General features: G+C 37.9%; 1 protein-coding gene across 1 annotated transcript; it reads left to right on the top strand.

The window, feature by feature from the left end:
• Positions 1 to 132: 132 nt before the first annotated feature.
• ADIRF (adipogenesis regulatory factor) lies at positions 133 to 10,904 on the top strand. The gene is made up of 3 exons (XM_007443678.4): positions 133 to 366; positions 3,791 to 3,853; positions 10,638 to 10,904. Exons 1-3 carry the CDS (start codon positions 306 to 308, stop codon positions 10,763 to 10,765), a joined length of 252 nt encoding a protein of 83 aa, XP_007443740.1. The 5' UTR covers positions 133 to 305; the 3' UTR covers positions 10,766 to 10,904.
• Positions 10,905 to 12,054: the final 1,150 nt, after the last annotated feature.

Below are 12,054 nucleotides of genomic sequence, written 5' to 3'. Positions count from 1 at the left end.
CCATTTTCATTTCGCAGCTATGGAAAGCTATATTTGATCTTTTCCTTCTCTCTCCCTCTCTTTGAAGCCTAACCACACCCTCTTCCTCCCAAAAGGAACACTGCAATTCCAAACATCACTGCTTTGCCTTTGCAGCTGGAAGCTAGTTACCAAACAGAGTTTGGCGTGCTTCTCCGAGTGCCATCTGGGAGGAGTTCTCCGTTATATAAACCCCAACAGATCTGGGAGCAGAGAAACAGGACTGGGCTCCATTGCGGAACTGAGTACTGAGCGCACAGCGAGAGATCACCCCCCGGACAGCAAACATGTTTAAACTCAATTTTACAGAGGAAGCAACAAAGATCGGCAACACTGCCCAGGATGCAGGTAAATAACCTCTGACCTCCTTGTCATTTTGGAAACTTTGGAATGCATTAATCCTCATACAGCCTTTCTGGATGGGGATCCACTCCTAACCTCAACATGGGGTTTGTGTCCACACCTTGCTGGCTTTGGCTTATCTGAAGAAAGGGTCAGACCTGGGTAGTACTGGGATGGGAGACCACCAAAGACTCGAGGGCTGCAGGCCAGACTGGGAAGTTACAAAGACCTCCCAGAAGAAGACGGTGGCAAACCTTGTACACTGTGGCCAAGAAAAATAAACCAGGGTGTCCATCAAGTTATTGGGACTTGAAGTCAAGAGAGACCTTCTGCCTTTTTCCCGGTCTTCTCTATCCCTAAGTAGGAGCGTGCAAGTTGTTTGTCTCCAGGCTGCAAAAAGCAGATTCGCTTGGAGAAAGGGATCAGTAGTAGGACAACTGTTTGACATACCAAAAGTTCCTGACATGTCCAATGAAAGGAATGTCAGCTAGGTCTGGGAAATCTTTTCTTTCCTGTGTCTTTGGGGAGACACAGATAATGTCAGATAAGGGGACTTGTTTGCCAAACAGTTTGACTTAAATAGGTAAGGTATTAGCTTGTATTTCTCCCCTGCTGTGTTTTGCAGATCATACGCCTGGATTGAAAGCCTTAACATGGAGCAAATCCATCCATCCATCCATCCATCCATCCATCCATCCATCCATCCATCCATCCTTCCTTCCTTCCTTCCTTCCTTCCTTCCTTCCTTCCTTCCTTCCTTCCTTCCTTCTTTCCTTTCCTCCTCCTCCTCCTCCTCCTCCTCCTCCTCCTCCTCCTCCTCCTCCTCCTTCTTCTTCTTCTTCTTCTTCTTCTTCTTCTTCTTCTTCTTCTTCTTCTTCTTCTTCTTCCCCACCTTAGGATCTTTTCTTTGTTCCTTCACCATTTAAGTCCTCATTTTCTTCCTCCTACTTCTTCTGGCCTTTTGAAATGGGGAGAAGTGAAAAGGAAAATGGTGGGTCTGCAGGGAATCATTTTATAGGCCTGCCCTTTTATGTGAGAATTTGGAGGGGGGGGGAGTAAAGTAAAACAAACAAAAAAAACCCTCTGCCTTTTTTCCCAGTTTTTTTTGTTTTTTTGTATTTTTAGCGTCCCCCCCCCCCCCAATACGTGTTACGTAACATGAGTACCCATTTCAGATATTTAGGGCACCTTGCCCATATTTATTCCACAAATAAAAATAGAGCATAAACATGTGGACTGATTAGAAATTGGAGATGTATTTAACAAAGAATTTCTTGTTTATCAGAAAGTGGGAATCTCTGGAATTGAACTCCCTTCTACCAGAACAGTATCACCCGCAGGGCTTATCTTGACTTTTACCACTTTTTTTTTAAGGTGCGGTTCAGAAAGTTTGAAAACAGACACATTGACAAATAACATTCTGTAGCTTTCCATTCAAGTCCTGTCAAGTCACAAGATGCTATTTTAAAGTTCTTCAAAAAATAGTAACTCTGCACATAATGGTTTTACCAAGTGACCAGAAATCAAGGTGGCTTACAGAATTCCCAAAGGGGCAACTTTTACAGCAGGGAGACAAAAATCAGAAAGAATTAAGTAGCACTTTTTAAGACTAACAAATCTTACTATAAGGCATAATCTTAAAAGGTGCTCTCAGATTCCTCCTTGTTTTTGACTACCGCTGACTACCGCAGTTTTCCTACAGTGTCAACAATAGGGAGAGAAACTTCAGTGTGCAGGAATCCAGCTATGGCTGAAGGGAATATTAGCCATCATAAACATCGATTTTTGCTCGGGGAGTCCACAATTTACAATGTTTCCCTAAAATACAGCTTTCTCATTTTTTAAAAAAAATTCTGCTTGAATTAAAATTCATTTTAAGCCTGTAGCATCTGTTTGCCTAACTCTTTCTTGGAAAGCTTCCACTAAGTTATGCATGGAAAAAAATCTATATTTACTAAGTTGTCCCAGACTATAACTACCCCCACTGGGCTCTTCCTGCTATTTATTTATTTATTTATTTAATGACATTTTTTATGTCATCTGCTTCATGAGACTGGGTGACTCCCAATGATAGAACATCATAACACTAAGGCCATAAAAACATTCCTGTTGCACTATCTTTCAATGGCCCGGTGAAAGAGGATGGTTTTCACTTCTTTCCAGAACACAGCGAGCAGAGACACGTTTTGACAAAGGAGAAGATGAGAACAGCAAGGGTTCCCTCCATCTCCATCAACATAACCAAGTAGCTTCTCCCTTACTTTGAGGGTCAAAAAGGTAGAAGTAATTTTATTACTCAGCCAAGGGTTACCAAGGGCAAAAAAGGACAGTCTTCAGCAACCAAGTGCTTTTGGTTTGGTAGAAAGAAAGAAACCATTATTTAGAACTGCAGATGCCCCATCTTCCACTGTGGAGCATGGTCCAACTATAATGTGGTAGGCCAAGAATTCAGACATCCTTTGTAATGCACTCTCTTGCTACATTCAGTATTTTTCAAATAATTTCTTCATTGAGTATACTGAAGAACACACCATCTCTTGCCCTTTCCAAAAATTAGAGCTGAGCAACATCAGTTACTTTTCCCCACTCCATCCAAAGTTGGAGATCCATGACTATCCCTTCCAGAAGCCCAACACTGGCGGATTTCTACTAAGCAAGACAATCAGATGGGACTAACAGCAAGTATAGGACCCCTGAATCAAGAACCTCAGAGCCAATTGCTCCACTTGAAGATCTCACAGTACAACCCAAGATCTTGCGGGAAGCTTTTAGCTTGCAAGTCTTAGTAAGGGAGGCCTTTGTCATGGGAAATCCTGATTCCTTATATTCCTGCCTGGCTGATGTTATCTGGCTCAGAAACTAAACATAGCCGGGGCTGGTTAACACTTGATGAAGTTCCAAAGTATTCCAGAGATGAAGTCAAGGAAGACAGCCCTTAAGAACAGAATGGCAAACTGCTTCCCAAGAAAATTAGATGGACAAGTTCATGAAGTCACTGGGAATGAAGCTTGGCTTAGAGACTTGACTTTTTCATTTCTAGATTTTAGTGTGATTTTAAAGATTCTTTTGCAAAGTTCCCTGAAAATTTCACGAAGTTATCAAATAGAATTTAGTGTTTTTAACAATCTCCTTCAAAACCAGAAAGGTGAAAAATGTATTTTAATCTAATATTGATAATGCACAATTTTTTTTTTACAGAATTTGAATTTAAATACAGAATGTGAATGGAGATACTACTTACCTAATAACTTATTGCTGTTACTGAATACTTTATTTTTTCATGCTGAATATGTCATTTTAGATATAGTTGCTCTTACTGTACACACAACTTTGGCTGTTGCTATTTTTTTTAAGATGCAGATTTGACTATTTTAAGCAACTGGTGTAAGATTTCTATGGGAGTAATTCATGCTATTGTTTATGACTGCAGTTAATTCAGCAGGCCAGGCTGTGCAGCACGTTCTGGATCAGGTGACAGAAGCTGGTCAGAAAGGTAAGAAACCCACTTTTTAATAATTTGGGGCAGCATTTACATTGCTATAAACATAGAAGATGGTACATTCCTTCCAATTCAGGGCAGTTTTTCTCCTGTACAGACATCTAACAAGGGAAGTCAGGTTCGATCTTGCTTGTAATAAACTTGTCTTCAGCTAGCCAGTATCAGGGAATGGAAAACTCCCCAAATCCACCATAACTCTGTTCTTTTTTTTTTTTTTTTTTTATAATGTTTTTTTTATTTTTACAACAAACACAAAACAAACATGAACAAACAAAAACATAAAAAGGCATAAAAAAGCATCTTCCATTTTATACCGTGTGTCAACCAGTTAAACTCGTTGGTGCCCCTTTCATAATCTTAAATTCTCATATCATCTATTCAAAAATATACTTGTATACTTATCAATTAACAATTATTAATCATTCATAGCTAATCTATAAAATCATATATTACAAAAAATTTTAACTTTCAATAGGATTAGTAATACATCTCCATCTATCTATTATATGTGTATATATATAATAATTAATATCAAATTTCTATTATAAAATTTCCTAATCTATTACATTACTATATTTTCTCATCTAATCATTAATAAAAACAAATCCCGTGTCATATAAAATTGCTTATCTTCTTACTCTAATTTCAAATCTCAATTTAACTCATCTCTGCACATTCCATAATTTTGAATAACTTCCTCCTGCATAAGTACTTTTTAATTTTTCCAATTCTTAAGAGTTACAATTCTAACCAATATCAGTTACAGTATCAATTACAATTCTAACCAAGTTACAGTTCTAACCAGATTTCACTACATGTTATACAATTTTTAACTATATATCTCAGATTTATACTTTATTCCAGCGCTTGCATAATTTTGAGTTCACCCTTTTCATTCAATGTCCCAAAATATCTGGCTGTTCATTCCTTTTTTCTATGTTATTGGATAAGAGAAAGCAATAATAAGTGTCCTTTTGAACATTCTGCTTTTGGAAGCTTCTGTCAGTTCCATCATTGTTGTATTCCCCTGATTTTCTCTTTAAACATCTGCAATAGTTTCTTTCAATATTGTTTTACTTCTTCTTTTTGTACATTCTCTTAGTACGATTTTCCATTATAATCTTGTATAATCTTTTTCTCACCCTCAGTGCCAAGAACAAATCTGTCTCTCTTCATTTATCAGTTGATTAACCCTTTTAATTCTCAGTTTATAGGCCTCACAATAATTCCGTTTAATGTTTCTGATTTCTTGTACTATTTCTTCCTTTTCCAATGATCCCGTTTTATGTTTAATTAAGTCCATTTTAGCTTTAATATCTTTTTTCTTTTTTTTTTTTTTTTTTGAGAATTTCTGCAGCTCTTCTTCCAATTTTTTATAGTCATCCTCAATAGTTTAAAGATCTTTTTCTGCATTGTGTTTCTCGTATAGTCTATTATCTTGATAAACCTTCATTGAGTCAAAGGATTCTTTATCTTTGTTCTTGCCAAAAATAAGAGAAAAAAAGAAGCAAAAGGAGAGAAAAAAAAAGAAGGAAAAATAAAAAGAAAAGGAAAAGAAGGAAAAGGCTAAGCCTCTTTAAAAAAAAAATCCATCTGGGGGAATAGAAAGCAAAGCAGAGCTTCTAGCAGAAAAAAGAGCTACTGCCACTAATCAAGGCTCTTGTGACTGGCTCAAACTTTCCATCTTAATGTTTTCAAAGTCGCTTTCAACTCCACTTTCTTGTTTATAGTTACGGATGGCACCTGTATAAACATGCACATCCCACTATCTTTTTAGAAAGCACAGGGTCTTTGAGCGTGCGTCACAATGAAAAAAAAAGCACTAATTCGCGCCTCTAAATGGCAGTGCAACTTTCTTTCATTTACTTTCTCTTAACTCCACTTTCCCCATTTCAAAGTCAAAAAGATATAAATTTCTTATAACAATAAAAAAATCTTAGTAAAAAAAAAGGCTTAAAATAAAAAGTTATTGAGTATTAAAAAGAGAAAGCCAATCCAGTTAAAAATATATTTTTTTTAAAAGAAAAACATCTTGTCAATTCCACTAAAAAGGGAAAGTTGAAAAGAAAAATTTTCTCCCCCTTCTTTTTTTTAATAGGGTTCAATCTCGCCGCTTAATCCACTTTTCTTCACTTTTAAAAATCTCTTTAAGTTACTTAAGGTGTTCTCTAAGAATAGTTGAATAGTAAAAGTCCATCTCACCCAGTTGACACCCTTCTCTTCCATCTTCCTTTGGAGCTGTCCCGGCTTTCGCAGCCATTTTTGGCTGCCTCTCCTCCACCGGCTTCAAGAGCTTCTCCTGGGATCGATCTGGGACTTGCGGCGTCCCTGAGATCCGCGGGACGCGCCCTTTGCGTTCGCCATCTCTACGGGACGGCTTAGGTCCATCGGGACCGTCCGGGCGAGGAGATATCGGCTGCCATCCTGGGAGCCCAGGATCGCCCGCCGTATCGCCGCGACGCCAGCTCCGCCCCCATAACTCTGTTCTTGAAGTAGAGTCAGTGTTTTCAAAAATCAAATCACTTTATTATACAGATTTGTATACTATGGTCCTCTTTTGGAGGTTACAACAGGTAGCTGCCACCAGCTGACCTTGGTTGATCTCAGAAAGCTAAGCAGGGTCAGATCGGGTTAATACTTTGATGGGAGACCCACTAGGCACCTCAGCATTATGGGAGAACCTGAGAAGTCAGAGGAACTTTATCGAACAAGGGAATAGCAATCACTTCTGCATTGGTGCCAATAAATTTATAATGGCATGTAGTTACCAGGAGTGAACTTGATTAATGTTTGTTTTAATTTTTATTTCCCTTGGGGGTAGGATCTTACATCAGTCATAAAGAAGCACAATAATGGGAAAGACATTCCATGGCGATCTTGCCAAGTCAGGCCCTGTCAGAACAGATGATGCAATAGTTTAACCCAATATAGTTTCTTTGTTCACAAAGTATTTTTTAAATGATTCTAAAGGTACACTGATATTTATGTTCCGTATTTTGTAAACATCTCATGAAAATAAGCTATATTTTTAACTGGTTATATATTGCAATAGCTTGAAAAGACCTGTGAACAAACCCTATCATGCAGCTGAGTTAATGTGGCTTTGTTTAACACAAGACAGTTATGATTATCTTAATCACAATTGTGTGGAAAGGAGACTCGAGGGGGGAAATTACCTATCATCCATCCATCCATCCACCAGCCAACCAACCAGCCAACCAGGCAGAATGTATTGTTCAGTTTGGATTGATCAGTAGACCAACAAATTGGATTGGTAGTTAGATGGCCTATAAAGAACTTGATGGGTCTGAGATTTTGTTCACAATTTATTTGGAAGGATGGGAAATACAAAAGAGTACGACTTGGAAGAGGAGTTGAAAAAGAACTGATTCCTGAGGAAGGAATTTTTCCAATCTGAGCAAACCCTGCTAGAAAAAGATCTGGAGGCTGGAACTGGTGGCCAAAACAAACAGGAAGCTGTGCCCTGTGAGGCTGTGGTGAAGATTTGAGCAGGAAGCAAAACACAGTGTCGGTGTCCTTAAGCAAAATTTTGGCCAGAAGGAGCTTCAGGTTTTAAATGATCCTAGAAACCGTCAACACCCAGAGGCAATGGAAGATTACTCTGATTATGAATTGGTGGAGTGGAGTCACCATCAGAAAACAGGGCTGAAGCAAAAGCTGTTAAAAGTGTATTAGCTGAAGTTTTTAAAGTATTAATAAAATGTAGTTGATCTTTTTCAAAAGTTCTAACTTACTTGAGAACTAACACTCTTTATAATTAAGTTCTTTAATGGAGGGAACATAATCATTTTGTTCATCTTGTAAGGTTGTCCTATTTATCTGCCATAGAACCAGGCTGAGTTTTATAGAAGACCAGAGTGTTTATGTTAGAGGGAGCAATGAAAAACTTCTAGAGCTGAGATAGAATTTTCTGACACCAACTTGGGGCTTTAATTAAAAATGATGGGAAGTTCCACAGACTCAAGTTTCTTGTCTGAGGAATATGTAGTAGTAAAAAATAATCTACAACTCTATGGTGAATGCATTATGAAGTAGAAGCTATAGTCCATGAAGTTTTAATGATTTGCAGAAACAGTGTGAAAATCTTTACAGCACCAAGGTACAGTGACAGAAATGAAGATGTCTGAAAAATTCAGCATGGGCAATGAGGCAGTAAGTCAATCTATAGTCAAATTTTTCCCTTATGAAGGAATGTCTGCTAAAGAACTCAACATAATGCTGATTAAAAAGTAGGGAGTCATATTTTATATGAAATCTTTTGACTATTAGACCAAAGCTACTTGTCAGCAGTCCTCTAAAATATTGATGTAACAGGTCATCTCATCTGCCTTTTGAAGAATTTGCCTGATGACTAGGAAGCAGTTAAAATGGAATATGGAGCAACTAAATAGTTTAAAATTGGGAAAGGAGAACACCAATGTTGTATACTTATTTAGCTTATATGCAGAATATATACAGAGAAAGGCTGCACTAGAAGAAATGGAATTAAAAGAATTGTAATTATGGGAGGAACATCAACCATCTCAGATATGATGATATCACGATGCTGACCGGAAGCAAAGATGATGGAAGTAATGGCTAGCTGAGTGTGAAAGAGACTGCAAAAGCCAGTCTCCTGGTCAACATTAAAACTAAGATTGTGTCAACAGGCAATGCCGACTCTAAATTTAAGTGGAGAAGAGGGTGAAGTAGTAAAAGACTTTATCTTTCTAGTTCAAAAATATCAGAAGGATTATGACCGTAGCTGTTAAAAATAAATAGGAGACATGCCTGCTAGTTGGGAGAAATACTGTGAGATTACAGTGCAGGGACACCACCCTGACCACAAAGGCATGTATTGTTAAGGTCAAATTTTTTGCCAGTTGTAATATATGCCTGTGAAATCTTGACTGAATGAAAGAAAAAAATAAATTGTGGGATTATAGAATTGTTCAGAATAACATGCACAAGAAGATCGTTTACTACTAGTAAAAGCAGACCGGTCGCTAAAGGCACCAATAAGGGAGCTAAAACTTAAATATTTTGGACACATATACGAATGTGAGAGTCACTGGAGAAGACCTGGAAAAATGGAAGGCAACTGAGAAAGAGGCTAGTAGAAGACAAGGTGGCCAGGTACCATCACTGATGACACAAGCAAGAGGTTACAAGGATTCAAAGCAGTAGTTAATGACAATCCTGGGAAAAGAAGGTCCATCAGATCAAAGTCCAAAGTGACCAAATGACTGAATAATTCACCCGCTTCTTCTATCAACCCTGCATTGCCAAGTATTACACAACTGAGCTTGGATTACATCAAACTGGAGAAACACCATCTACAGCATGAATCTGAGGAGAAGCCCAGAAGCCAGAGGAAAAGCAACTTCAAATGGAGCATGAAGATCATGAGAAACAGAGGAAAAACGCAGGCAGATGGTGGAGAAATGGTGGAGAAGCTCAATGACAGTGTGAGAAAAACATGGTGCACTGTCAATTTCTGCTTTCTGGAAAAATAACACCCAGCACTTCACTGCTTTTATTCTAGGAGAAAATCCACTTTGCCTGCAAAGAACATGCATTTACTATCAAATTCTGGCGACATCAAGGTAAAAGACTAGGCTCCAGAAAACATAAACAAGGAATTGCACGTCAAGTGATATTAATACACGAAGGATACTGCTTGCTACAGATGCTTACCATCTGAAATCACCAAAAGAATTTCAGTAACCTAGAAAAGATTTTGGGATAAGAGAATGAAGATTTCATTCACTTGCCCAAAACACCTTCAACCAAAAATGTTAAAAGTCCTCAGTGGAATGGGAAGAATCATTATGTCTGTGTCAATAAGGCACAATGCATACTGCAAAAAAAAAAAAGTCTATTTTCAGCATCTCCAAGAAACCAATGATATGGCTAAAAATGAAATGGCTTTCAAGAAAATCACAGATGTCCTTGCTATCACAAGTGCTGAAAACACTGGTAAGCCTCAATTTGATTTTCCCCAAAGAGAGCATACCTGGAAAACTGAATTACAAAGGTTGGGATATACATATTTTTACAGTTCCTGTGGCTAGAATCACAATATTTTATGAGGTAAGTGAAGAGCATTTTATCAGGTAAGTGAACAGCATCTTGTAATTTCTTCCCGTAACTGAGGGAAGGGACATAATGGCATGCAAATAAATATGGCTTGATGGAACCAGGTGAAAACCTATCCTTTTATTCAATATAATACTGCTGGTGACGAAAAGGAGAAATGACTCCAGTAACTGAGAAACCATAGAAAATAAAACCAAGTAATGATATGAGTTTTCCATTTTCAAAGGAAATAGAAATTGAACGAGGGTTTGATTTGGATGATGATTAACCATTTAGGTGTTTTTTAAACTCATTTTGAACAAATCAGAGTTGCATTCAGCAATGCCAAATTCTGACCTTAGCGAGCTTTCTGCTAAGAAAAAACAAGTAAAATAGGATGGTGTCTCTTGTTAAGCGTCACAATCTGCTAAATGAACTGGATCATGTTGATCTTGAGCACATCATCAGCACCATCCAAAGGTTACAGGATTTGGCTCAGATTATAGTGTACTGCAGATTACAGATGGAAAAGAATAGATGGAAAAGGTTCTGGGCATCTATTCCACGCATTCTTTCGACACAGAAGGGACCTCAGACAATTCATATCAGACTTTAGGAAATGTCAATTTTGCTATATTCCCAGAGAGGCAAATTGCACATATTGACACTTAACAATCCCATGATTTCCTTTTTTTTTAAGCTATTGACGACACCTGCAAGAGTGCACACGATGCTGGTGAAAAGGCAAAGCAAAATGTAACAAGTCAGATGACAGCATGGAGTAAAAGCTTTGGCGAGAGTGAAGAAAAGAAGAACGCTTCAGCCTAAATGAGCTGGTCTTCCCTTCGATTTGCCTTGCGTGTTCGAAATGATAAAACTATCTTTTTATGCATTGGAAATTGTTTTCAGATGGTTAACCTATGAGATGTACTTTACACCTTCATTAAAAGTTAAATAATATATTCCATTTATTTTGTTGCAGTATCAAACATTAAAAAACCCAAGTTTCAGAGTAAATGGTGACAGCACATTTCCAATGATTGCTCTCCACAATTGTATCAGGAAACTGAGATGAGGCTGGCTTCTCAAGGCTTCCAGTGGGAAGTGTGTAAACAGAGAAAATCTCAGTTGTGCATTTAAAGCTTGCACATATATGTACGATGTAGGGTGGCCACACTCTATCTGCATTTAACATACACACATATATACACATATGCTGCGCATCATTTACAGTATTTTTACACACGAATGGAGATTCTTTAGCTGGCGGTTGAAACGTTTGTATGAAAAACTCAGATGAAGTTCTTTTCAGGAAAGACACTTTGATGGAAGTTTTGTACTGTGTTTAGCTACATTACAATACCTCATACATTAAAAGCTACCTAAACTGCAGAACTGAACAGGCAACAGTTGAGGCTTGTTGATGAAAAAGGAGTAAAAACTGAATTTTAAGCAGAAAGAACCCCAAGAGCTAATGAAAAAAGGAAGATTTTGGAAGGCTAAGGGAGTGTTTGCAGCAAGAACTTGCATTTGTTGGAAGTCCATCAGGGAATGAATATCAAGAGGTTGACACCTTCAGGTCCCCCCACTTCAGAATGCAAGAACTTCTGAATGGAAGTCATCAATTCTTACTATCTCCAAACTTTTAGGGCTAACCAAAAGAATACCATTGTCACATATGCCTTCCCACATCTCTGAATGGCCGTCATTGTGAGAATTGGCAAGAATTTAGAAAGGCTTTAAAAATTCAGAAAGGCTTTAAAAATTAGGAAAAAAATTAGAAAAGCATTTAGAAAGGCTTTAAAAATTCCCCTGGGTGTCAGGGCTGGGATGATTAAAGTCTCCATTGGGAAAGGGTAGGACAGGGAGTCAGGCCGTCGATTATTACTGATAGCTGCTTTCATTTTGCATTGTTTTCAGTTTTAGGCCACCCAGAGTAACACTGTTCGAATGTTGGGTGGCCATATATGTTTTTAAAAAAAATGAAAAATGAGTAAAATGTCCACATACATATCACTTTCTATGGTGCAGCTCTTTAAGTTCCTGCTGTCCAATGGGAAAAAGGCATTCTTCATTTTAAGCATTCTGCTTTCCTTTCCAGGAATGACTGAAAAGTT

This window comes from Python bivittatus, unplaced genomic scaffold (assembly GCF_059951505.1).
Source record: "Python bivittatus isolate LINGU-HERP-01145 unplaced genomic scaffold, Pbiv_v1 ctg000050_np1212, whole genome shotgun sequence".
In the NCBI taxonomy this organism is placed as follows: domain Eukaryota; kingdom Metazoa; phylum Chordata; class Lepidosauria; order Squamata; family Pythonidae; genus Python; species Python bivittatus.
Note: the sequence above shows the minus strand (reverse complement) of the source record. Positions and strands in the feature narration are given on the sequence as shown.